Source organism: Callithrix jacchus, chromosome 19 (genome assembly GCF_049354715.1).
Source record: "Callithrix jacchus isolate 240 chromosome 19, calJac240_pri, whole genome shotgun sequence".
In the NCBI taxonomy this organism is placed as follows: domain Eukaryota; kingdom Metazoa; phylum Chordata; class Mammalia; order Primates; family Cebidae; genus Callithrix; species Callithrix jacchus.
The window spans coordinates 5,366,570-5,394,426 of record NC_133520.1 but is presented as its reverse complement, the minus strand read 5'-3'; the positions used below and the strand labels follow the sequence as shown (position 1 = coordinate 5,394,426).

Sequence of the window (27,857 nt, the reverse complement as noted above, 5' to 3'; positions counted from 1 at the left end):
CAGAGAAAAAAGTTGACCACCTTATCATAAACGCAATTAAAGGCCAGCAAAAACGACCATTGTAATATATGTGAAAGGTCGAATATCTGAAAAGAGTTTTTACAAATGAATAAGAACAAGATAAAAACATGAGTGGAAAAACTGACAAAGAACACGAGCCCGCAATTTAAAACCATAAACACAAATAAATAGCTGATTAAGAGAAGAGGACTCTGCACTGCAGGCACTCCGGCCTTCTTTCACACTCTTGGACATTCTATGCTGCCTCCCGACAGAGGACCTCTGTGCTGGCTGTTCCCTGCACTGAGAACACCCTCACCCTCGATCTTCATCTAGCTCACGTCTATCACCTCTCCGCACAAAGCTAACTCTCACAGGAAGCCTTCCTCGAGCACTCCACCCACCTGGACCCAGTGAGCTTCTCCCTCTTCTCCCTTATAAGCTCTTTCAACACCAAGTTGCTTTCCTTCGTGGCACTTTTTACAGCTTGGACTTATTTTTGTGATGATCAGATTGTTTACCTCCCCCGCTGGACAAACGGCTTCTGTTTTTGCTGACCAGTGAATGTGCGGTGTGACAGTGAAATAGATTATAGGGTATGCACAAAATAGAACACAATCCAGTGAGTTAAAATGATGAGATAAAAGATTTGTTTTTGAAAGATAAATAAAAATATTACGATATGTTGTTAAGCAATAAAAGTAGGTTACAAAACAATGTGTGTATATATGCTATTTAGGGGAGAATAAAGGCATATAGAAAAGAGACATACATCACTTTTCTTTTTTCATTTTTTTTTTTGAGACCGATTTTCGCTCTTGTTACCCACTCCCAAAGTGCTGGGATTACAGGCTTGAGCCACCGCGCCCGGCCCCTACATCACTTTTCTAACAGAAGGTTAGTGTGACATCTATTTTGTTAATGTTGGTCATCCATATTTTCTAAAAAATTCAACAATGAGGCCAGGCGCGGTGTGTAATCCCAGCACTTTGGGAGGCCGAGGTGGGTAGATCACGAGGTCAAGAGATCGAGACCATCCTGGTCAACATGGTGAAACCCCGTCTCTACTAAAAATACAAAAAATTAGCTGGGCATGGTGGTGCACGCCTGTAGTCCCAGCTACTCGGGAGGCTGAGGCAGGAGAATTGCCTGAACCCAGGAGGCGGAGGTTGCTGTGAGCCAAGATCGTGCCCTTGCACTCCAGCCTGGGTAACAAGAGTGAAACTCCGTCTCTCTCTCTCACACACACACACACACACACACACAAAATATTCAACAACAAATACACATACACATACATCTATATAGCTGCTTTTAATAAGGGAACAAGATTAAAACTAGCTATGGTTTCCCTCTGTAAACCCATGGAGTCCCTGTGCAAATGCTATAGGAACCACAGTGGGCTCCCTTTACTTGTCTTCTCCCTGACCCTTCCCTTTTTTCTCCACCCTTCCAGCTTTACTTCCACCAGCAACAGAGTAAGAGAACGTGGCCCGCATCCAAACCAACGTGCCAACCTCCATTGAGCCACCTCCAAGTCCCAAGTTAGCCATTTTCAGAAAATAAAACTCATGTAGGAGCGTACTGCACTTTGGGAAAACCGGAGATTTCCACTAAATAGCTAGACTCCCAAAAAGTTAAAATGGAATATGAGTCACAATTCTTTAGAAACCTGTCTATGCTTAGCCTTCAGATGTACCTTATCAATAAATACATGTAGACAGCCTGACCACCTAAAAAAATGGAGCAAGGGCATTTGCAGGTTTTAATACTGCACAGCAAAGATCATTCCGACAATATCTCAAAGAGATGGGGGATATGATGTGTTTGGCATACATGGTGTACAAGATAAGCAAGATCTAGGGAGGCAACGGATTCGGCCGCTAGGGGTAGAGTGGAAATGGGACCCACCCTCTCATGTGAGCGTCTCACACAAAAATACATTTCCTGAATGATCAATTACCACCACCTGCCTGGCATGGTGAACACAGTGCTGACGTTGCACTTTCCTGGGGCCTCTTTTCTTGAGAATAACACTGGCCTGCTCATTTGTAGCTAAGGGAAGAGTCAGTTTGCACTTAATGCACTGAAGGAATTGCTCAGGGATTGCTCATCCCTGACAAAGGCTTAGCCTTGAAGGGCTGCCAAGGACAATGTTCTTTTTCCTTATTAGTGTGGGCTCAGTAGGTTCAGCCTGCTCAGAGTGAGACTCAAACTTCAGCCCCAGAAAAACTCTCCACCACTTCCCGTGTTTTCCACACTCCGCGGCCCTCATTTAATCGAGACGGACATTTCCCACTGAGGACTGAGTGCGCTCTTCCTAAATCCAAGCAGGCCTCCCTAAAACGACGTGCATGCGTGGAGGGCAGGCAGATTGCTTCCTTGGGCCCATCTGGACAATTTTCTTGAGTTCAGAACATTTAGCACTCATTCTTATGTTCAAGGCTAGAAGTTTGGAAGCTGAAAGAAAAGTAGATTCTGCAGAAATAATCAAATTTTCCTCTCTGGCCTCTCCCCACTTTCATTTATAACTTACCTACTCTTCTCTTTCCCACTCCTTCTCCATAGCTCATTGCTCTTACTTAACGGAAAACTAAAGTTAATTTGAGTAATCTGTTATTAAGTCTACATATTCCTGTCACACACTGTAAAGAAAATAGATCACTGGGCACCAGAGAGGGTAACTTACATTGAAGTGCTCACAAACTACAGTGAAAACGCTGTGCCCAAAGTCACTCGGGGGCTGAGAACACAAGGCGGTCTTTCATTCTCAAGCATCCCCCACGGAGTCAGAGATCTGCACCGCTCACCCCCTCTCTGAAACCCTCACGTTCCTGGCTGTGGTAATGCTGTATCCCGGCTCCCCACCAATCTTTGCGAATACTCTCTTGGTATCTCGTGAGGAAATTGAGGCAAAGAGAGAGAGGTTCAAGGACGTGTCCAAGATCATGTGCTTACTAAGAGATGGAGCCAGGGTTCAGATCCAGGCCCTGACCCTCCCTCTCCCGCACCCCTCAGGGGGATCCCCCACAGGCCCTGTGTCCCTCAGTCCTCTCCCAGGACCACTAGGGAACTTGATCATAATTACCGCTGCCCATGAGATGGCTCCTACATCGCATTTATAACGCTGACATCTGGCTTTCTATCCCTTATTCTCAAATGCCTGCTGGGCAATTCCACCTGCATGTCAAAATTTAAATATCTTAAGACCAAACTCATCATCTTTCTAAAATGAGCTTTTCTTCCTGACATCTCCATTGAGGTTAATGACTCCACGCTTCTCTCGGATGCCTATGCTAGAAACCCCTGGCTGTAACATCTTCCTTGGTCTGCCCTCTGTCCTCCAGAATTCAGCCTTTGAAACATGCACCCTGGCTTTCTCTGCTGCCAGTAACTCCTCCAGGCCTTCAGCACCTCTCACCTGGAGCTTCATCTCCTGGATACCTGCTTCCACGTCTCTCCTCAGCCTCCCCTGCCTATCACAGTGGCCAGGCCAATCACCCTAGGGCAGGGTTGCCTCAGCCCTATGGACACTGGGAGCTGATCATTCTTTGTTATAGGGGTTGTCCTGTGCATTATAAGATATTTCATAGCACTCCTGGTCTCTACCCTCCAGACACCAGTAGCACACACCCTCTACTCCATCCCTTTATCCTAGTTATGACAACCAAAATTGTCTCCAGACATTGCCAAGTGTCCCCCAGGGAACAAAATCACCCCATTTGAAAATAAAAAACCTAAAGCATGATTTAAACATGCTCCTCCTTTCAGAAACTCTCACTGGCTCATCAATGACCTCCTAAGGAGTCAATGAGAAGAAAACGGTTTTCAAAGATTAGGAAATTCATTTTCCTATTTATGATTCCCTTTCTCTTGAGGTTCTGGGCTTACCCACATTTGGGCTAGGGTTCAAGGTGTACTAGAGAAAGAAGGTGTAAAAGGAAAAGCAGATGGTGCTAGCTGGCAAATCCATCCATGGTCTGACATCCCAGGCTCCCATGGCTGCATGCCCCCAGCCTGGAGGCAGTGAGGCAAAGAGAGGTGAATACCTGGGCAGGCTCCAGGGCCTGATGGCTTGAATTTGGGACCCAGCTCCACCACTTCTAAGTCTAGGGCCCTAGATCTATCCTTTAGTCTCTCTCTGCCCGTTTTCTCATATGAAAACAGTACCTAATTCATAGAGTTGTTGTGAGGGTCAGTGACTTAACTTATGTAAAGCACTTGAAAAGTGCCTGGCACGAAGCAAGTAACAGATAAATGCTACCCATTAATATTATTAATATTGTTACTACATTTCCTGCTATATTGCCGGTCTGTCCAGGCCACAGTCAGTCCTTCCCTGGCCATGAACCTACCAAGGCTTAGGTTCATGTTCTTTCTGCTAAAACCCTCTGCGGTTCACTTCCTCCTGTTGAAATTACACACATAGTTTTTTTCATTCAACAAATGTTTATTAACTGCCTACTTTTTTTTTGTTTTGTTTTCTGTGTGAATGTTAATTTTCTTTTTTTAAAAAATGCCTTTTAATCTTTGTGGGTACAGAACAGGTGTATATATATATATATATATATGGAGTACATGAGATGTTTTGATACATGCATGCAATAAGCAATAATCACATCATGAAAATTTGGGTATCCATCCCTTCAAGCATTTATCCTTTGTGTTATAAACAATCCAATTATACTGTTTGTTATTTTAAGATACACAATTAAATTATTTTTTACTACAGTCACCCTGCTGTGCTATAAAATACAAGGTCTCATTCATTGTTTCCAACAATACATCCTGTTTGTACCCCACTTCCCTCCCACCCCACTGCCCTTTCCAGTGCATGTCTTTCAAGGCCCAACTTGCCATCTCTGTCACAAATTCTCCCTCCCGTCTTCAAACAAGTGAGAACAATCTTTTCCGTTCCTGAACCCACAACCCTCTGATTAGGTGCCGAACATCTTACATCACGATTGTAGGTGACAAAATCCTTTCCCAAGTAAATACATACCAGCCCTATGGTAGAAGCCTATTTGAGGGTCAGTCAATCCCCTACGGAATCTGGCAGAGAGTACTTTGGAAGTACTTTGTAATTCTCACTGAAATGCAGGCATGAAACAATTAAGCTGCTATTTTACAATACTGTGATTTCTTGCCCGAGACAAGCATTTTAAGGCCTATGAACACTCAACTTCTGCTGGACTAAGCTGCATATTCTCGCTAACATATATATGTAACAGAAAAGTTTTCAAACTTTCACACTTCTTACAGGTCTGAAACATGACAAATACCATTTCTCCACTTTTTAAAAGTATGTTAAGTGTCGCATTAATATTCTCACATAAACCATTAACTGCTTCATCCTGCTTCTGACTATGACTTCGCCATAGTGAGGCATTATAAAACCTCACAGTTTGTGCTCACGAATGTCAGGTTTTGAACATGAAGGTCCCTCATTACATCTGTTCCTGCAACAGAGTCTGGCTCAGGAAAAACAGTTTACACTACACAGTGTTCATGAATCAATGGGATCCCGGCCATCAGGGAACCCCAAAAAAGGGCCTGAGAGTTTGGGCCTCGGTCCTCTGGAGATAGCAGAAACAGCTGTCAACAACGTTCTGAATAACACCAGAAAGAACCTGTCACTCTGGCCCTGGGCCTGCCCACATGCCTGGCTCTGCCAGTGCTGTCTGCCAGTGCTCCTCAGCCAAGCCTCAGGGGAGCTGCAGAGCCTCGGCCAAGGGAGACCGAGACAGACAGAAAAAGTGAGGAGACAGAGGGCTGACAGGGAGTGACCTTCCTAAGGAGGTGAAGTCTGAAGGACAACAGCTTACTGAAACTCCACAAAAAAGTGCAAGGTGCACCTGGGTGTTCCCTATAACCAGGGGATGCCGTCTGAAGCCAGATGAAGGGCAGATGCATTTGAGGGGAATTGAAAGAAGTAGTTAGCAGATCATACATATATGAAATACATTCACCAAGCAGTGACACGGGGGCGGGGAAGAGCCTATTCAAAAACGGTTTAGACAATGAGATCTCATCTTACCCCAGTCAGAATGGCCACTATGAAAAAGATCTTTAAAAATCATAACGACTCATACATCATTGGTGGAAGTGTAAATCAGGACAACCTCTATGGAAAACAGTATGGAGATTTCCCAAAGAACTAAAAATAGAGCTATCATTTGATCCAGGAATCTCAGCATTGGGTATCTACCCAAAGGAAAAGACATTATCACGTCAAAAAGACACCTGCACTTGTATGTTTATGGCAGTACTATTCACGACAGCAAAGATGTGGAATCAACCTAAGTGTCCACAAACCAATAACTAGATTTAAAAAATGTGGTACATATGCACGGCGGAATACTACTCAGCCGTAAAAAAGGAGAAAATCACGTCTTTTGCAGCAACTTGGATGAAACCGAAGGTCATTATCCTAAGTGAAATAAGCCAGGCACAGAAAGACAAATATTGCATGTTCTCACTCAGAAGTGGATGTCAAAATAGTTGTACACATGGACCTGGAGAGGGAAGTAATAGACTATGGATACTCAGAAAGGGGAGGGGCAGGAAGGGGGTGGATGAGGAGAAACTACTTGATGGGTTCAACATACATTATATGGGTGATGGAAACCCTAAAAGCCCTGACCTGACCACTCTGCATGCAACAAAATTGTACTTGTACCCCATAAATTTATATAAATAAATAAGAGTTTGCATGAATTTAGGGAGCACAAGATTCACAGGCAGTAAGAATAATCCAAGCAATGTTGGCTAGCATTCACTGAGCTTGTGTTCTGAGTCAGATCTTCTCTAAGTACCTTTCCTTGTATTATCTCGCTTCATCCATATAACCCTCAGGAGGTGGATCCTGCTGTGACGACTCCCAGTTGTCTGGAGGAAAGCAAATGATGTTATAGAGAAGCCCCACCTGAGAGAATATACCGGGGTCCCCATCCAAGCTCTGCCACTAACCAGTTGTGACACCAGCACCTCACTCTGCTTCCTGGGCCTTCATTTCCTTATCACTAATTAAGGCAACCTCTCTGGCCCCTTCAGCTCTCCCCAAGCCCAGACTGAGTGGACCACAGGTCTAAACAACAGGAACATTCGTTACGCTTCTAATATTCAAATGGGGAAAAAAACAAAAACTTTGTTCATGTGCAACTAAACCATCCGTTCAGAACACTAGAAGCAGTAGCATAATCACAGTTATAAAGTCGATAATGCTTCAATATGTCATAACAACATGCTGAATTACAGAGATAACTGAGACAAAAGCACCAGTTTTGCCTGTTTATTGGAATATTTCTCATTATGTTCATACCTTCAGGGGGAGAAAACCAAAGATGACTTTTTCACTCATAATTTTCTATAACTACTCAGGCTTTTAAATAATACCCATCATTCGTCTCTGACTCTCCCGTCCCGCCTAGCACAGTACCTTGCATATTGCAGACTCCACATACATTTGCCGATCAGTCTACCTGTTCTGTATCTATTTATTCTTATGCCATGTAGACAGAAGCCACTTTTGGACACATTTCCAAGGCAGGAAACTTTTCTAAATTGCACAGTGTTTTCAATTGCCCTGGTGGGTGAAGGGTTCAATTAAAGGGACAGCTCTGATGCCTACCAGTCTCAAGAGAGTTGCTGGCCAGCACTGCCCACTTTTCCTCTTCAGGCTTTCCCAGTACTGCACCACCCTAGCCCAAAGGTGCGTAAGCCACAAACCTCAATCTCCGGAAAACTGTTTCCTTCTCTTTGTGATCTGTATCAACAGTTTAGGTACAGATTTACTCTAAGCTTGTGATTTTTTTAAAAAAGCTTTTTCAGTTAATGAAGCCATCTGAGATTCTGCTGAAAGCCACAAACCCACTTCAGAGAAAGGCACACACAAGTCTTCATCATGTTCAGGGGTGGGATGGGGGGATGGTTCAGAGACCTCCAGGAGCTGGTCCATGGGCATGAAGCTAAGAAGCTCTGGGAGGTACCAAGCAGAGAGGGGCAAGCAAGGAGACTGAGACCAAAGTGGACTTGGCCACCACGCTGTCTGCCAGGTGGCATGGGGCCCCTTCTCCAACAAAAAGGGCAGCAGGTCTCGTAATATGGCCCTATTAGAACGGCCCGAAGACCAAACCTGGAATCATGAATCATTCAGATGCTCCATATGTTTTAACTTTAAATATCAGAAAAAGAACAAAGAACAAAGAAAATGTCTTGACTAGGAGAGAAGAAAATGTCCCTTAAAACTTAAATGCAAAATGACTTTAAAAAAAAATCTGTGATATCCTCTGATTACTATGGATATTAACCCATCACTTCTCCGCAGGCTAACTCCCCGTAATAATTCAATATTTACCTGACCTAAACCAGGGTGGGCTCAATGGACAGCCTGGGGTGCTACTTGCAATTGATTTTTAGTGGCCAGCAGCTGTAATGGAATAATGTGAGTGTCTCGTGGTAGTTTGACTAGATGAGAGCAAATGTTACGGCCCTGTAATTTGGGAAATTCTGCACATTTGAGCTTCCAGATCATCTCTGGACTCTACCACCAGTGCCTGCATGAATAGCAGACACTTAGGAAGCATTGATGAATGACTTAATGAAATGCATGAATAGGTGAGCTAATGGTTTATAGCCCCTGCCACCCTCACCTTATACAAACACTGGTAGTTTCATGTGGTTTCACCTTTGCTCCTATTGTTTCCTTCCCCCTTCTTCACCTAATTTCCTCTTCCTTCAGAACTGAGCTCTGGCATCATCTCCTCCTAGAAGCCTTCCTAGATTTCCTCTAGCCGGGATAAGAGCTCTGGGTTCCTTATGGCACCTTTTCCTCAGAATTAACATTTGTCTTCCTTTGGTATCTGCTAAAAACTGAATTGTGTCCCTCTAAATTCATACACTGAAGCCTTAACCCTCAATATGACTCTATTTGGAGATAGGGCCTTTATCTCCAAATAGGTAATGATTAAGGTTAAATGAAGTTCTAAGGGTGGGGCCCTCATCCAACATGGCCAGAGAGCACGCTCCCATCCCCACCCCTGAACCCACACCAAGGACAGGCCATGTGAGAACACGGCAAGAAGCCTGTGTCTACAAGCCAAGAGAGCCTTCACCAGAATGCAGCCCTGCTGACACCTTGATCATGAGCTTCCAGCTCCCAGAACTGTGACAAAATAATTCCCGTTGTTTAAGTCACCCGGCACGGCATTTTGTTAAGGCAGCCCAAGCTGACGGAGACAGTATCCCACATAGGCTAAGCTCCTGAGGAACGGGACTGTACCGTGTTCTTATTTCTAGTCTTAGCACCTAGGGCAGCTCTTGAACATAGTTAAGTGCTCAATAAATTCTTGTTGAACAAATGTAAGAGTAGATGAAGATAAGAAGCCAGAAAGACTTCCTCCCTTTTCCACCCTTAGGACTGACTGCAAAGCCATGTTTGGACCTTCATCACTGTCGGTGAAAAACTCAATACTCCAGGTGCTGTCACTCCCAAGAGAGGGGCGAGGCGCAAGTCAAGGCCAGACATCAATCCTCTCACTGTCCTCCCTGCCCATCACTGCAGCTGCTGTTGCTGCCTGACCCAGATGTCAGAAGCAAAGAGGAAAAGCTGGAGCATTCAGAAACAATATAACCCTTGGCTCCACAGCGTCCTGCATTCATAGAGGAGCAGGCCTTCGCTGTTAAACTTGGCCGTGGAGTGCCTTGACCCTCCAATCAAGCTGTGGGTGTTCAGCCAGGGCCTACATACGTATGCTGTGGTTTGAGAGAGAAACAAGAGGAAAGTACACTGCCTGCCCTCGAGGAATGTGTAAGGTGGCTGTGGAGGTCTGACATTCGGATCTGCTCTCAGTCCTTCCGGTACTTGAAAGTTAGTAGGCAAATGCTTACTGAGTATCTGGAACACACAGGCCACAGTCAGGTGAGAAAAGATGAGTCGGTTGTGGATCCTAGCTTTAAGGAGCTTTTATAACTAAAAATATAACAATAACAATGAAGACACCAATGTGTGTGTTTCGCACTCTTGTGTTTCTATAGATTCAGCTTATTTCTCACAACAGTTCTATAACATGGGTACTATTATCCCCCACCTTACAGAAGAGCAAACTGAGGCAGAGGCAATTAAGCTGTTTGCCCCACATATAAAGCCACCAAAACAGCAGACCAGGGATTCACGCCCCCCCACCCCCCAGGATTGTCATAGGGTGACAGAGCCCTTCTTTCTCCTCATCTCTAGAATGATATGGCTGCACCGTGTGCAGAATTTCCATATGCTGGTGAAAGGACATGAGGGGGCCCAACATCTAAAGCAGGGGCACAGTCAAGTGGGAGCAGGTGTGTCCAGGGGCAGCTTGCTCGGCCAGGTGCCTCAGTCCCCACTCTGTCCAGGAAAAGCCTGCAGGGGAGCAAGGGGGTCCATGCAAACCCCAGCCCACACCTTCTCCCAGGCTCTCTCCAGCTCTCCATGCCATGATTCTAGAGCTCTGTGAGTTCTGAGAACAGAGAGATTTTCTGGAGCTGGGGAGGAAGCCAAGGACCATCTGAGAGTCACAGGTTGTGGCAGTGAGATGGAAGCTGACAGAGTGGCGCCCAGATGCAGGAACAGCTGTGGAAAGGCCAGCTGGAGGAGACAGCACAGAGGCTTAGGGCAGAGTCAATGAGTGGGGTCAGCAGGGCTTACGGGAATTTTGCTCCACCCTGGCTTTTCCGAGTCCATGCATCATCCTGGGTGCATTCACTCACGTGACTGTGCGGCCATCACACTCTTCAACCTTATCAAAGTGTGTGTAACTTAATTCAGTAATGGTACTGAATGTCCACGAAGAAATGGGCTTGTACAGTCTTCTGCATTTCCATGGAAGTTAGCCTAGGTCACATCACCGAGAACATGACCCAGTTTAGCAGCAACATCAACACAGCGGGTACTAAAGCAAATGCCAAGTATTAGACGACCCAGGCACGTAGGCAGCGAGATGCACACAAACCATGTAGCAAAGTGAAGGCAGAGGCCAGCAGCCAGCTCTGCTTTTGACTGAAGCCCCTGTAAACCACACTGCATGGAGGAAACTGAGAAAGAGCAATTTCAACAGCAGCAACGACAGAGTAACAGGAGTCTACCCTTGAGTGTGGCTGCAGTATTTCACCCAACATGCAAAGGCAACTGCCATGGAGATTGCGTAGGTTCACGCCCAGCTTTAGAGACTCTATGTGTTTGAAGAGCTCCCAAAGAACTGGCTCTTCCTTCATCTGGAGATGACAAGGGGCAAGAGCTCTGCATGCTCATTTCCATGTAAATGAAAACTGCAGTGGCAGATTTTCAGCAAAGACACTCTCAAGGGGATAGATAATGCCCTGCTACCTCCTTAAACCACACAAGACCCTCCTTGATTAATTCAAAGCTCATTGAACAGACTGCACTTTAAGGAATGCTTCCTCAAATCAGGCCCTGGCATTCCAGGGGCCCAAACGTGGCAAAGATCTAGGAAGGACTGGGGCTGAGAAGAGGCTGCAGCAAGGTACTCTCAGCAGCTCCCAAGCTGCTTTCCTGAAGGGCTCTGAGGCTGGAATGCAGAGGATTTCCAGGCATTCCCACAAAGGACTAGGAATTCCAAGATCTCCAGCCCACAGACACCAAAAAACAGTATCCTACCTGCAAAGCTATAAAGAGGATTCCCGAGTTGGAGATAGCAGGCAGCTGGAGGTGAGAGGAGGCAGTCAACAGCAAGGATGAGCACTTAGTGAGCCACCGGATTCAAATGCAACACCCAGGTCACCCACCGTCCTACCTAAGCCCATGGGGGTGAACTCACTGTGCCTGCACACTTCCAGCAACAGAAATAGCATGCTGGATAAGGGGGAGGCAGAGTGAGGGAGGCATGGAGCACCTCCCTCTCTCGCGGACCTCGGGAGCACCTATAACAAATCACATGCCCCCTCACATGTTTAATTTCTTTTCCCTGAGGCTTCTGTGAGCACACAAAAGGAGCGAACTGGGCTTGGGCCAACAGCTATTGAGAAGTTCCTCTCAATGCCACAAGGACCTTCTCCATCTCCAGACGCCACCATTCACTGAACACGCCAGCAGCAGGCACTGAGAACAGATTGGCACATCCCATTTTGCAGCAAAACAGCTCCTCCAGCTGCCTGACATCATGTCCACACACAATGAGCTTTCATGGGGTCAGGACCCGCAAGTGGGGAGGCGTTTACGTGCTGCACAGAGCTTCCCTTACCCTCCCTTCATACTTAAGGAGGCAAAAGGCAAAAATAGCCCTAGGCACAATGAAGAGACGTCTCCCTCCAGACCCGCAATAATAACTCTGTTTCGTATTTATCAAATGCCTCTGACACTGCCTCCTGCATACCAGCACATCCTGTGTCCCTGTGAAGTCCGGAGGAACAAGCCTTATGGCCCCTGATTTACAGATGAAGAAACCAAAGTGTGGCGAGGTTAAGGGACTTGCTTCAGAGGTGACAGAGCTGGTCACAGGGGGCGGAGTGACGGAGAGATCACTCTCTAACAATCGAATACTTTGAAGATGAACTGACAGCCAGAGAAGACTGAATCTTTGAAAAACTCAAGGACAGGGCTGCCAAATAATTTGTGCAGGGAGAATTTGTATCTGGAGCACTGAACATATTTTTTTAAATCCCGGTGCCCCAGGAAAAAGGAAGGGGCAGCAGCAGGGATGAAGCCCCCGGATACCATTACTGCAGTGTTCAGGTGACAGAACCATCTGTTCAATGTCCCCAGGAAGGGAAACACCCAAAGCCACTCATGGCCACACTGACCCTGCTATACTCTTCTCCTCCTCTTAGCTTTGTCCTCCCAGTGAAGGCCAGAAAGCTACTTGGGAGGCTGAAGCAGGAGAATTGCTTGAGCCGGGGAGGCCAAGGCTGCAGTGAGCCAAAATCATGACACTGTACTCCAGCCTGAACAACAAGAGCTTACAATAGCAAAGACTTGGAACCAACCCAAATGCCCATCAATGATAGACTGGACAGGGAAAATGTGGCACATATACACCATGGAATATTATGCAGCCATTAAAAACGATGAGTTCACATCCTTTGTAGGGACATGGATGAACCTGGAAACCATCATTCTCAGCAAAGTGACACAGGAACAGAGATGAAGCACTGCATGCTCTCACTCATAGGCGGATGTTGAACAATGAGAACACATGGACACAGGGAGGGGAGCATCACACACTGAGGTCTGTTGGGGGGAATAGGGGAGGGACAGCAGGGGGATGGGGAGTTGGGGAGGGATAACATGGGGAGAAATGCCAGGTATAGGTGATGGGGAGGAAGGCAGCAAACCACATTGCATGTATGTAGCTATGCAACAATCCTACATGTTCTTCACATGTACCCCCAAACCTAAAACACAATAAAATATTTAAAAAAAGAAAAAGAAAGGAAAACGTTCTGACTCCCCTGCAGCTGAGCCTCGGATATCTCTTAGGTGGACTCTGCATCCCGTAGTCGAAGGCTTCCTTCCTTCTGGCTCTGCCAACTTTCTGTCAGTTGATATGGGCATCTAGAATTCAGATTACTTAAATATTAACCTAATAATATACAAATAAGTCTCCTGCCTCCAAATAAGAGGGGCACTCAGTTGCCAGAATAAAGTGTTGCTTGTTTCTCTAAAATTCTTATGACCACCGCTGATGGTCAGCACAACTCCTCAGCCTCCCTGCTGGCTTCTCTGGACAGTTAAAATGTGAGTGTCCCCTGGGCCTCTTCCTCACACTCTCCTATTTGCTCATTCCACCGTCGCTGCCTGGGCAACTCCGCTCCTCCTGCAGCTCTAGCAACTGTCCCAATGTAGATACAAACAAGCTCTCACGGCCAGCCCGAATCCCTCTCCTGAGCGCCAAACTGAGTTTCAACTGCGGGATAGACAGGTGGTGCCCCAATGGGTGTCCTGCAGGTGACCCGAGCTTCCTCATCCCGACTGAACTCATTAGCTTTCCCTCCGAATGACGCTGCTGGAGCTCTGCTAATTCCTCCTCCTCCTCCATTCCCATGTCCAGCCAGCAGTCTGGCCTCCATGAATTTTCCCTCTCTGCATCTTTTACCTCCATTTATTGTTCTCCAGTGAAAGCTCTCATCACGTCCCCTCTGAGTCAATGCAAGAGTTTCCTAAGCGCCCCACACTAGAATATACATTTCCTGAGGGCAGCACTTCCTTTTGTTCCCCCAGTGTATCGTCCACCCGTTCGCTAACAGATGCACAATAAGCACTCAATGACCGAAGGTCTCTCTACTTCTCTTCTGCTCCCACATTGTTAAAGCATTATTTTTCAAAACAAAGATCAGATCACTCCATGCCCCTGAATACATATCTTGTAGGCTCCCAGCTGCTACCATATAAAGTTCAAATTCCTAAGCATTCTAGTTAGCTGGGCATGTGAGGCCAACCTGCCCTTCTGGCCTCTTCTCTTCTCAAGCTATTGGCCCTTTACTAAGGCTGCTTAAGCTATTCCCTGTCTTCAGTACATATTCTTTATCATTCAAGTCTCTGCTTTCCCAGTCCTCTCTCCTGAAAAATATCACCTCTGACACCTTCTCTGCCTGGAAAATGATTTTATTGTTCAAAGCTTAGCTCAAATGTCACATTCTTTGGTAAGCCTTTCCCTACTCCTCCCTCTCCCCAGTCTCTGAAATAATCCTCCACTATAGGACCTATCATGCCAAATCATGACAGTTAGTTCCATGGGACTCTGGAGGCCAACGATCACTTCATTTATTCCATGCCTATCTTGGCCTGTGCCATTGGGTGTTGTGAAGCATTTGTTACGCTATACCCTCGGTGTGGCTAGTGCCAGCACAGCGAATGTAGTAAAAATGCATTACCAGTTTGTTGGTGGTGATGTTGGCACCTCAAATAGTTATGATACTTCCCTCAGCGATGCACCTGATTCTCACAACCATGGAAGGCAGATGGTCCAAGTATTGTTGCCTTTTCACAGATAATGAGACTGAGTCAGTAATCAGGTTACTGTTACTCAGCCGGTTGGTGACAGTTGATGGAAAACTGGCCCTATGTGTTTTCTACAAGACCCTATACTTCTCCAAGTCTTTGCCCGCCAAAAAACTTAAATCAAGTCATTATAAAAGCAAATTATCACACCTGTAATCCCAGCACTTTGAGAGGCCAAGGCGGGCAGATCACTTGAGGTCAAGAGTTCAGCCTAACCAACATGGTATAACCCCGTCTCTACCCAAAAATTAAAAAATTAGCCAGGTGTGGTGGCACACACCTGTAATCCCAGCTACTTGGGAGGATGAGGGAGGAGAATCACTTGAACCCAGGAGGCAGAGGTTGCAGTGAACAGAGATTGCACCATTGCACACCAGCCTGGGCAGGAGAACGAGACTCTGCCTTCAAAAAAAAAAAAAAAAAAACAACAGAATGAGCACCTCCCATCTACAAAGCAATGGTGTGAACAGAAGGATGATAGAAAAAGCCCAGTCCACCATTCACAATCCAAAGGGAAATAGCTGGGCAAACCTTTTATAGGTCACAGAGCAATCAAGAACCATATTGTTCTAAATCAGAGAACTGCACATTTCTAAGGGATCACAGCCCCCATTTTGTGTAAGTATAATTTAAACACTGAGGTAGCCTTCATCAGACACTGAGTATATGCTGTCATGACATAACCAGAATGTGCCAACGAGACCCATCAACACACACAAAACATTAACTGAAAACGCATCTTTGGGTTAGATTCTAACATTGAGACTCAGAGTTGGTTAACAGTGGCAGCTGAAAAGGACGGTTGAGAGTCTCTCACGAGATTAACTCTAAACCTATTAAATTTTTACAAAACAAGCAGATCCTATGTTTCTCACCTGGAGACAATCAGGATCTTTTGGGTTTAAGTGTTTAGGAAAGTCTGAAGGATTCTTCTATGTACTGAGAATCTGAATTTGCAACTATTTAGAACAGGAACAGTGCTGTGTACATGGAGATGTCAAAGAATCCACAATATTCTCATGCAGATAATGCATAAGAATACATTTTCTATCTTTCTTTTTTTTGAGACAAGGTCTTGCTCTGGCTCCCAGGCTGGAGGGCAGTGGCTCGATTTCAGCTCACTGCACTTCTGCCTCCTGAGTAGCTGGGTCTACAGAAGCGCACCACCACAACTGGCCAATTTTTTTTTTTTTTTCATAAGATGTATCACTCTGTCACCCAGGCTGAAGTGCAGTGGCACAATCTTAGCTCACTGTAACCCCCACCTCCTGGGTTCAAGCGATTCTCCTGTTTCAGTTTCCCGGGTAGCTGGGATTACAGGTGTGCGGCACCATGCCTGGCTAATTTTTTTATTTTTAGTAAAGACAGAGTTTTGCTATGTTGGCCAGGCTGGTCTCAAACTCCTGATCTCTGGCAACCCACCTGCCTAGGCCTCCCAAAGTGCTGGGATTACAGGCATGAGCCACCACGCCTTGCCACACCTGGCTAATTTTTGTATTTTTGGTTGAGATGGGATTTTTGCATGTTTCCCAGGCTGGCCTCGAACTCCTGGGCTCAAGTGATCCACCCACCTCCGCCTCCCAAAGTGCTAAGATTACAGATGTGAGCCACCGCACTGGGCCCATTTTCTTTCTTTCTTAAATAGAATCTCCCTCTTACTGACTTACCCAACGCAACCACTATGTCTTCCATAAATACAACCAGACCCAAAAAATAAGGCCTTTTTATATTTTGCCACTGTGAGAGAAAAGGAATATAATGTATGAGTGACCCTCCTTGCTCATCTACACTTCCAAGCTGGTAATTCTGGAAGATAAAAGTCACAAATTTCAAACAAAACATGAGATAACCAAGTCACACTTTCATTTTCAAAGACCGTCACCCTTACTCATCCTCTCTTGAAATGCTCAATGGATTGGGATGATGACAAAATGATCACTGATCAGGTTTACCCAGTTCTGCAATTCCTCTCACTCCTAAGAACCAAAATCCCCTACTGGAGACTGGGTGCACACACAGAAAGGGTGATGCTTGTCTGCCTGCAGGCCCTGACCTGCTGGGGCCTGCACACACCTTGCTCCGCAGGGGAGCTGAACCTGCAACTGCACTCCCAAGTCTACTGTCCTTTCCAAATCATGTCAAGAATTATTTTGTTTGACTTCTCTGATGTTCCCAGTTTACTTTGTTTAATATTAAGAAAGCAATTATAATACTCGCAATTAAGAAGCTATTTGAGCAACTCGCTTAATTATTTCTATTTGCTTTTCTTCTTGAGTGAACAGTTTCTTTCCTCTTAGGGTAGTACAGCATTCCTCTTCTGAGAGAAGAGGAAATATTGGGCCAAATTCTTTCCTAAAACACAGCATCTTAGGCTCATACCATCAAACATGGCTTTCTGAGTACATGACCCTCAGATATCACAAACTATCACATGTTATTTTTACTTCAAATGTAACATTGTTTTTTTTTTGTTTTTTGAGATGGAGTCTTGCTCTGCCACCCAAGCTGAAGGGCAGTGGCATGATCTCTGCTCACTGCAACCTCTACCTCCCGGGTTCCAGCAATTCCCTCCCTCAGCCTCTCAAGTAGCTGGGATTACAGGAGCCAGCCACCATGCCCGGGTCATTTTTGTATTTTTAGTAAAGATGGAGTTTTACCATCTTGGCCAGGCTGGTCTTGAACTCCTGACCTTGTGATCCACCCAACTCAGCCTCCCAAAGTGCTGCACTTACAGGCGTAAGCCACCACATCCAGCCCAAATTTAACCTTTCGGGGGGAATTTTTACAGACACTCACAATCCTTAGATTTCTTTTTCCTTTTTCTTTTCTTTTTGTTGTTGTTGTTGTTGTTGCAGTGACAGGGTCTTGCTCTGTTGCCCAGGCTGGAGTACAGAGGCACGATCATAGCTTACTGTAGCCTCAAATTCCTGGGCTCAAGGGATTCTCCAACTTCAGCCTCCCAAAGCGCTGGTATTACAGGCATGAGCCACTGTGCCTGGACAGATTTTGTTTTTCGTTTACCTTTTGACGTATACTAACTAGATTATCATCTACGTCCTACAGCTGAGAAGATAAGTTTAAAGTCTGGACCAAAATGACAAAGAGGAACACCTTGACCAATAGACGCTATTACTCCTAATCTGGCTTTGTCTGATATTTCTGGACTCCGGAACAACGACCTCACTGAGGACGTCTCTTGAAATTTAAAAACAACAACAAAAGGCAGAAAGCAAAAAAGAGAGAGAGAGAAATACTCAAAATCTCTTCCTCATCTTACTAGGTTGTTAGGAAAATTAAAGGTGGTAATACAGGTAGAAACATCTTGCAAACTGTATACTCATTAAGTGCTTGTCCAAATTACATGAAAAAGAACCATTCTCAGGAAGGCTCTCACTAAGGGGGCGACAGAGCTCAGAGAACCCTCAGAAGGGAATGGTGATGGCAGTGACAATCACTAGCAGAAGGCCCCAGACACCAGCCATTGGTTTCCTCACCCTTGGCAGAGCAGGTAAGAGTCAGACACGACCCATTCTGACTACCTTCCTCCAACAGCCACAAAATGGCAGGCACATGGGTTTCTGTCCTCTTCCCATTCACCATTCAGAGCCAAAGGTTCAGGTACCCTGGACTTCACTTTGTCTTGGGTTGTGGGATTTTGTTGTTGATTTGTTCGTATGCTTTCTGCTCACACCACAAGAGTTCCCTTCTATTAGGGCAGGGGGTGTTTCAAAATATTTGGTAACTGCAGCTTATAGAAAAATCTGGAGTCAAATACAATATTAAGAAAAAATGTATTTAGGGATTGGGATTTCAAGCCCTGGCATGCTAAAAGAAAGATGACCATTAAAAGGATGATCTGGGTCACCATGCCCCACTTGCAAGCCAGGTGACCTTGGACAAGTTGCTTAATCTTTCCATGCCTCCTTTTCTTCTTCTATTAAATAAGGATAAATAATAGTATCTATTTCATACGGCTGTGAGGGATTAAATGTGTTACTATACACAAAGTGTGAAAAACTGAGTTGGTACATGATAAGCACTTTTTAATTATTATTGAAGGGTTATTAGCAATTTGGAAACTTGTATCAATCACCCAGATGTTGGCCAATTTAAAATGGTGTCCCTTTTCCCAATCTTCCATGGTTAACAATAGCTGAACAGCTCATTCTTATAAGAATGGACCAATAAATCAATAAAGTACATAAGAATATACATCTATGAATCAGTCCTAGATACTATGATTGCTTTCTGTGAAGTGGGATCGTATTTGTATACCAATTTGAAAGCCTATCCTTTCGCCCCTTTCTTTCACTCAAGTCAGAGGCAATGATCCCAATGACCTATTTAGACACACTGTTACTATGTGTGGTTATTTCAATTGTCAAACAGCAAAAGTGCTTTCAAACCAGGGCAAGGATAAAAAGGAGCAGTCTGCAAAATCACCTTTCTCATCAGAATCAACAAATAACACTAACACTAAATTTTAAATCAGATTTAAGATATGTGTGGAAAAAATAGTTTTGTGCATGCTTTTTGCTTTTAAACTTTTGAGAAGACACCAACCCTTACTTGTATGTTTTCTCAGAAGCGAGGACTGTGTCCTCTTATCTGTGTACCCCAAGGGTGTACAATAGACACTGGAAGAAGATGGATGGATGGGTGGGAAAAGTAGAGTGGCTTTACCCAGATTTTAGAATCCATCAAATTCCTGTAATCACAGAATCAAATATTAGTGATATGAAAGGAACTGAGTCAAGGGGAAGTCGCACCACTTGACCAAAGCCAGGTGGCAGTTTAAGGACAGAGGTTGAACTTTGAGTTCTGTCCATCCTATAAAGAATGTAGGGCCAGGCGCGGTTGCTCACTCCTGTAATCCCAGCACTTTGGGAGGCCGAGGCGGGTGGATCACGAGGTCAACAGATCGAGACCATCCTGGTCAACATGGTGAAACCTCGTCTCTACTAAAAATTACAAAAAATTAGCTGGGCATGGTGGCGCGTGCCTGTAGTCCCAGCTACTCGGGAGGCTGAGGCAGGAGAATTGCCTGAACCCAGGGGGCGGAGGCTGCGGTGAGCCGAGATCGCGCCATTGCACTCCAGCCTGGGTAACAAGAGCGAAACTCCGTCTCAAAAAAATAAATAAATAAATAAAAATAAAAAATAAAAAAATAAAGAATGTAGAGCTCTTGTTTATACCAGAGCTTCCCATCGAAAGGCAAGCCATTTGGTCTTTTGCAAGCTTTGGAAATATGTCTCTGACACCAGGAACAGAATAATTTAGGTGCTTTTCTTCATGTATCTAATCAGTATTTATTGGAGAGAGATCTTCACCTACATTCTTCATTACATCCAAAAATTAAAGAACCATTGCCTCTCTGACTTGCCTCTTCAGGCCTGAGATGAGAGATTCGCTACTTGTTATATGAAATCCTTCTGCCTCCAAGAGCTTTCACATTTCACCCACTGGATAAATCAAAAGAGTTTCCATGATGCTTAAATTACGGTAGCCTTTTGCTGAAGAAACATATGTTAGAGTTTGAGGAGCTGGGACTTGGTGTACAGATTAAGCGAAGTTTGAAATTGTGAATTTGAGACGTAGCACTGAATGAAAAGCTTTCACTCTGCCACGTAAGAAAAGGTTTCTCAATAAAACCAAGGACTTGACATCTACAAATCAGCAAGTCAGTCAGAAAGCATCTGTTTCTACCTGCTGGCACACAGCACAACACTGCAGCAACATGAGCCAGATGAGACCTCCAGGAGCTTAATTCAGCTGCACTAGGACCATAACTTGGGTACAGAGAGGGCAGCTGGACGGGGGGTTACCTGAGTCAGAGATCTAGAAACGGAGAAAGGAAGAGCCAAGCTCAGATGATGTTTCGCTCCTGCTCCCAACCCTTCCGTGGGCTCCCCACTGCCTGCTGTGTGACTTTCAGGACCCTCACTGGGCCTTCCAGGACCTGTTTTTCCTTCTACCCTACCGATTCCTTGTAAGTGGACTATATTCTAGATTATACAGACCATTTTCTGCTCCCTGAAGAGTCCAGTCATGTAACCACTTCCACACCTTTGCACGAGCTATCCCTCTACCTGAGAGGCACCCTCCCTCCCCACCATCCTATCCTAAGTGCTGAGCCTTTCCTGATTTTTTCCCAACCTCATAGACTACCATTAATTGGATGTAGCCCCAGCTATTATGAAGCTTTTGCTTTTTTTTTTTTTTTTTTTTTGAGACGGAGTTTCGCTCTTGTTACCCAGGCTGGAGTACAATGGCGCAATCTCGGCTCACCGCAACCTCCACCTCCTGGGTTCAGACAATTCTCCTGCCTCAGCCTCCCGAGTAGCTGGGATTACAGGCACGCACCACCGTGCCCAGCTAATTTTTTGTATTTTTAGTAGAGACGGGGTTTCACATTTTGACCAGGACGGTCTTGATCTCTTGACCTCGTGATCCACCCGCCTCGGCCTCCCAAAGTGCTGGGATTACAGGCTTGAGCCACCGTGCCCGGCCTAACTTTTGCAGTTTTATACAAAGTAACTCACTCAAAGTAATTATTTTCTCAATGGTGTGGCAGTAATACCGGAATTTTTTTCTTGCTCTCAATCAAAATTAGCTGAACATCCACTGTGTGTCAGATGTTGTGCTGGGTACCTGAGACACAAAAATGAATAAAGTCAGGGTTCTTGCCTCAGTGGGCTTGTGGTCTAGTAAATGAGACAATATTATGATAGAAGGTTATAGCTAGAGTGATGAGAGCCCAGGTAAGGGAAGAACTTACTGACTAGGGACATAAGAAAGAGGTTATGGCAATTTAAAAGTTGGGGATAAAGAGAAATTGGAGAAAATGGTTCATTTGGGGAAAAATGAAGAGTAAGAGAGAGTTCTAGGTAAAAATCACATTTATGCAATAGTGCATAGCTCAGGGCAGGGGATAGGCACTCAATGTTTATTGAATGAAAGGTCTCCAAAATTATGACACTGTCTTAGCCCCCTCCTCCCTGCTACTACTTACATTTACTAAGTGCCTACATGATTTCCATCCTTCACGCCAAGCCTGTAAATTAGACACCGTCATCCTCATTTTATAGATGAGGAAGCTGAGGCTCCCAAGGCCCAAGACTCCAAAGCTATCAAGTGGCAGAGCCTGGTATGAGTTATTTCTAATATAGAAATGTGCTAAAGAATTCACCTTAAAGGAGTCACTTGCTGAGCAAACTCTTGGCTCTCTTCCTTGAAGCCTGGGGGTGGGGGACACTCTGGGCATCCCTCAAAGCCCAGCAGGTCTCTGGTCAAGTGTGCTGGAGCAGAAAGGAGAAAAACAGCTGAAGCCATGCTCCATGCAGATTCCATGCATGCATGGTCCTGTATCTTTCCACCAACCTGATGCCAGTTGTCGCACAGCATTTGGTCTCAGTGGCCTCAAATGAGGGCCCTCTTCCCTCATGACCAAAGACAACCTGGAGAGAGCCACCCGAACATCACCTCAGGACAAGTCTGGCTCATCAAAGCTTCCCTGGGGTTCAAAGGACTGAATTGGAGCTGTGGCTTTCTAAGACAAAGCATTGCATTTTTGACGGAGTTCTTGTTCCTACTTTTCTTTGTCTAATCATTTTCTCAATCTCTGCCTTTCTAGTTCAGGCTTTTGCTTTAATACTCATACTGGGGACATGCTTTTTTTCCTCCTAGCTGAGATGATGATACCTTGCCATCGCGGTGTTCCTTTTCCATTGAAAGCAATCAAAAATAAAAATCCACATTGCAGAAAAGTGTCTATTAAATAGACGCCTTTTTGTGGATGGAAAAAAAAGCACTCTGTGAGGGCTGATTTTCAGCTCTGTGTATCACCTGAAGACTAGATATCAGGTGAGACTTCTGCCCCTCACAGGCCATTTGCATTTAGTAATTGAGAGTGATGGAGTAGAAGCAACCTATTTTAAGGAGTGCCTTGGTCTCAAGCATTGCTAATCAAAGTGTGGTTCTTGGATCAGTGGTAACTGCTTCGCCCAGGAGCTTATTAGAAATGCAGAATCTCAGGTCCCATTCCAGACCAAATGAGTCAGAATCTGCCTTTTTAACAAGATCCCAGGTGATTTGTACGTACATTCAAGTTTCAGAAGCACCGGCCTAGAGCTAAGGTGAATTCGCTTGTATTGCCTTACTGGAGCCTCCATGTGAGTTTCTTTCCTAAGAAAGAAAATCTCTGTATAGTGAACTCCACAGGACACCCCCCACCACCCTTGCCTGCCCAAACTGTTTATTCATGGAGGAACTGTGAAGTTATAAATACTCTTTCAGAAATCACACTCTCAGCCTGAAGGAGTTCAAGGTGAAAAGCTGATGGCTAGCTTTCTGCAGCATATAAGCACCTAAAAAGAAAGAGCTCTGAGACTAACAGGTGACAGGCAACCTTACTCCCATCCTCTTCACCAAGGCTCTGAATATTCCTGCTTGGCATGATTCCCCATGGGAAGGCAGGGAAAAAAGACATGCCATAGGTACCTTACAGGTGATTGCCACAAGACTGAGGTGGCCATGATGTACATTGAGCTCTGAAATACTGAGGAGGATGCTCTGTAAACACAAACGAGCGGAGCCAAGAGCACAAAACAAATCTCGGCTGTGCTCATACCTCACCTATCCGATAACAACAGTCAAGACAAATGTAAATGAACCTTGATTAACTAGTCTGTCATCTACATGGGAGAAATGGACCAAGAAGATGGAAAATCATGTCGACCTGGTTTGAGAGAATGAAAGCTAGAACTGGGGGGCCAAAGAAGAGAGGAGGGCAGGAAATGATCCAGATGCAGCCAATACTGTTCTGCCCGTCTATTCCCACTCCTCTGTGAAGCTGAGTTGGTGTCCACAGCAGATCAGAGGCTGTGACCTGAGCCCTGGCAAGGCCACACAGGTGCTGGCCTGGCCTCACACTTGACCTTTTCCTCCATGAAGAGGAAGTGTGCCTCAGAGAAATCTCTATAAAAAATACAAGCACCCAAAAAGTTATTCCTTCTTAAAAATAAAAACCAGTGTCCCCTAAAGCAAGTGTTTTCGCACTACTTTTGATAGATATGCACATTGCAATAAACACCTTATGCTCTGGTCATCTTTCAGATGTCTAAGTGGATGCCGGGGTTATTGACTGCTCCGTGTTAAAGCCCAACTTGGCACATCTCTCCTCACTTTTGCTAATTTTCACTCTTTTTTTTTTATTTTCACCTTCGAATTCTCTGAAACAGCAATATTTTAAAACGCTAAAATGGTTTATTTATATCAATCAATACTTGCTTTTCAACCAATTATAATTTATTTATATATTAACAGTATTTCAGCTCCTTTTAATGTCCACATCAACAAGCTCGAGAACGTTTGCAATGGACGGGAATAATGGACGGCAATGAATAGTGGAGGCAGGGAGACTAGGCTCTGAAATTCAGACAGGAACTCCATCTGTCTTCAACCACAACCAAAAGATCCCCCTCCCCCAGAACCAAATATGTTATAGATTAGCCGCCCACGGAGGCGGAGGCTATCCATTTTATTTCAGCTAACTTCTAAGAAGAGCGACTGACTTTATTCCCCTATATCAGACCTCAATGAGCAAAGCAATCTGTCAGAAACACACCTGAAAGAATACCTCTGCACCCCCGACCCAGCCCCAGCATACACAGACAGGGTGCACACACAGGGAAAGGGAAAGTTAACTTTCAAATAAACCTGCCCCTCAGCCAGTCTGACCACGTTTCCAGACCCTTCACGTTCTCCAAGGTGGTTCTTACAACTCTTGCTTAAATCCAGAGGCTGAAATCTGACCTGTCTGCTGAAGACATTGGCAAGGGTCAGAGGTCCACGAATACATCACTTCTCCCCTGCCCCTCCTTTTCTTGGCCAAAGTAGGAATAACGGGCCAGGCTTCATTGTCTTTCCTTGGGAGAAGCCAGGCCCCGAGGCTGGTGGGAAGCTCCAGACAGAATGTGGGTGTGTGAATCTGTGCGGGCTCCACAGGGGAATTTTCAGGGAACTCCAGGGGTTTTGGAGAAGGGCGGCCATAGGCTGGGACGCAGGCACCCTCGCGTTGTCAGGTCCTCCTGAAGTCTGGGTGTGTGGGGGAGGGGTGCAGGGCTGTCCTGGCAGCTAGGCTCTTTCTCCCCTCTGGGCCATCCCCGGGCCCTCCCGTCACAGCGGGGTCACTCACCACCCGTGAGCTGTGCAGGGCCGAAGCACAGCGCCAGCTGAAACCACAGGATCACGGCCAGGAGTCTCTGAGGGGACTGAGGTTGCTGCTGCTGCTGCTGCTCTAGAAATCCATCTCCATTGCTCGGGTTCATTCCATGATACATCTTTCATCCACAGAGGGCATCCAGCTTGCAAGAGTCTGCAGCCAGAAGCGGAACACCACAATAAGCCAGACTGCCCGGGCTTGGGGGCCACGCTTCCCCTCCTCCGCTCTGGGACCCGGCGCCTCGGCTTCCCAGGCTCCATCCCGGTTCCTCCCCCGCGCGGCCCCCGCCCCCTTTCCCACGGCGAGGTCCCCCGCCTTCCCCCGAGCGGGGTGCACTGAGTAACAGCCGCCGTGGGATGCTGCGCGTGCTGGGGAATGGAGGACAGGAGGGAGGGCAGGGGTTAGCGCACAGTGGCTCCGCGCCGGTCCCCGGGATTCAGCGGCTGTGCCCACCACGGCAAAGTCTAAAGCCTCCCCGCGTCTCGGGGCCGAGAAGACACTTTTCCCTGGGCCTATACATTTCTGTCTGGGAATCTCACAATGTGGCACCGTCTCCCCAAGCTACTTCTCTGGTTTTCCTCGGGATTGGGATGGATCCTACTGCCCCAGTCCCCAGTGAGATTTCTCTGCGCTGTCAAAAAAAAAAAAAAAAAAAAAAAATTCTCCCTTGGGGAGCAGCACCAGGCACCAACTCCCTCTCCCCGGCCTGCGCGCGCCTCCCCGGGGGGGAAGCCCCTTCTGGGGCTGTCGGTCTTACCTGTGGGTCTCATGCATGCAGCTCCCTTCCCTCCTCCGCCTCCTCCCCCCGCCAGTCTAACCCGCATCTGTGCGCGACCTCTGCTGCCGCCGCTGCGCGAGCGAGCGAGACGGAAGCTTCGGTGGCGGCGCCCGGCTCCAGCTCCCCCGCCCGCGCGCTCCCTCCCCGGGCGCCCCCGAGCGGGCGGGTGCGGGGGGAGGACGGGAGCCCGGCCGCGCGCCCCCGCGGAGGCGCCCGCGCTCCCGCTACCTGAACTTGCGAACGCGCGGCGGCGGCGGCGGCGCGGAGAGAGGGAGGGGGCGGGGACGGGGCGAGGTGGGGGAGGCGGGGACGGGGCGAGGGGCGCGCGGGCGCGCGGGCGCGCGGGCACGCGCCTCTGCCAACCCAGCCAGCGCCGCGGCTGGGCCGGGGACTGGCGAGGGCGGGGACGGGGACGGGACCCGCCGCCGCCGCCGCGACCAATGGGAAGCCCGCGCGCCTGCACCTGTCGGGACTGGATGCGCCGGCGGCCGCTCTCGCACACGCACGCAGCTCGGTCGCCCCTTCCCCGGCGCTGGACTGCGGCCCCTGCCCCGGTGCCCGCCCCGGCCTCCGCGCGGCCTCGGTGCCCCCAGCCCGCCGCGCGGCCCGGCGCGGGAGAGCGCTGCGCCCTAGAACCGCCGCCGCGGGGGTGGCTCCAGCCCCGGGGCCAGTGCGCCGCCGGCTGCTCCGCACCCCAGAACGCTCGCCGCAGACCCTGTTAACTTGAGCGCCGCCAATTGCTAAAGTCTCTTAATTTCCCGCGTTAACCCCTCCTTGCCCCCACCTCCGCCCGGGCTCTGCGGATCCTCGGGCGCCGGAAGGACGACCTGAAGAAGCCGAGAGGCACCCTCCCGCTCCCCAGCACCCTTGATCTTCTCCCTCTGCCAGCCGCAGGCGTTGTGAGTGAGGACCCCTGTCCGGTCTTGGAGACGCGCGGGGCCCTCGGAGCCTCGGCCTGGGAGACGCTGCCCTGGGCGGGGAGGCGGGGGTGGCCGGTGCTCGGTGACAAGCAGAAGGTTGGGTATCTGGAGGAGGGGAGGCTTCCGGGGTCTTAGATAGGAAGCCAAGGGGGTCGGGGTGATTGCCCTCCCAGTCCCAGGTGGAGAGAGAGTTCGCCTGGTCGTGCCCTCTCTCTGCGCCGATTCTGGTGTCCGAGCTCAGCCCGCAGCGGGTGCAGCTCTCACCCGCCGCCCGCTCTGACCGCCCGCGGTCGGTTTCAAGATTGGGAAGCCCACATTCCAGCCACAGTGATTAAGAGGTGTCAGCTAATGAGGTGGTGTCCACCGGCCGCACTATAGAGCCAGTGACACTCCATGATTCTGTAGCAATTTGTGGATATGAAAACCATGTTCCTGACACAGCTACCAAATCATCCCTTGCCTCTATCGACTTTCCCAACATCTCACATACCGATGGTAGTTGGGAAATTACAGCTTTTACTGTGTCAACTCTTACTGGGAGTAATTTTAACAAATTCTTTCAGGATAGATTACCTTTTAGTAGATAAGTAAAGTTCCATTATTTTGGTGTGTGTGTGTGAGAAATTGAGATGGCACCTTTGCACAAAATAAACAGGATTTTGACCAGCTTTACAGTCCAGTTCTGCTACAGGTTATACTTTGGGACCCCAAAAATCTTAGTAGGGGACCTTCTAGCTTCCTGAGATCCTGTGACAGTCCTCTACAGTTTGAATATTTATTCCATTTTATTTCTTAGTAAATTTTCTAAATCTTTTAAACTATTCACCAGATCAACAATGATCAGAAATATTTGTTGATCATGCACATGTTCTAACAATCATAAGTGATATATCCAAGTGCTGTTGAAATCTGTTCTTGGCTGGAGTGCAGTCTATTTTTACAGAGAATGTT

The 27,857-nt window shown here is 47.0% G+C and overlaps 1 protein-coding gene across 12 annotated transcripts in view; it reads right to left on the bottom strand.

The window, feature by feature from the left end:
- The window catches only part of SUSD4 (sushi domain containing 4), a 145,532-nt gene extending 118,574 nt beyond the window's left edge, over positions 1-26,958 (bottom strand). For 2 of the 12 annotated variants that reach the window (XM_078356385.1, XM_078356382.1), the window contains exons 1-3: positions 26,215-26,379; positions 25,748-25,839; positions 25,182-25,361 (exon numbers count right to left, since the gene is read on the bottom strand). In XM_078356385.1, coding sequence (XP_078212511.1) covers positions 25,182-25,326 — 145 coding nt within the window. In that variant the 5' untranslated portion in view covers positions 25,327-25,361; positions 25,748-25,839; positions 26,215-26,379. Of the gene's footprint in view, positions 1-11,647; positions 11,842-25,181; positions 25,362-25,618; positions 25,840-25,965; positions 26,077-26,214; positions 26,380-26,770 lie in introns of those variants that run through there. The other 10 variants (XM_078356387.1, XM_054248340.2, XM_035281261.3 and 7 more) reach the window with 6 other exon arrangements.
- Positions 26,959-27,857: the final 899 nt, after the last annotated feature.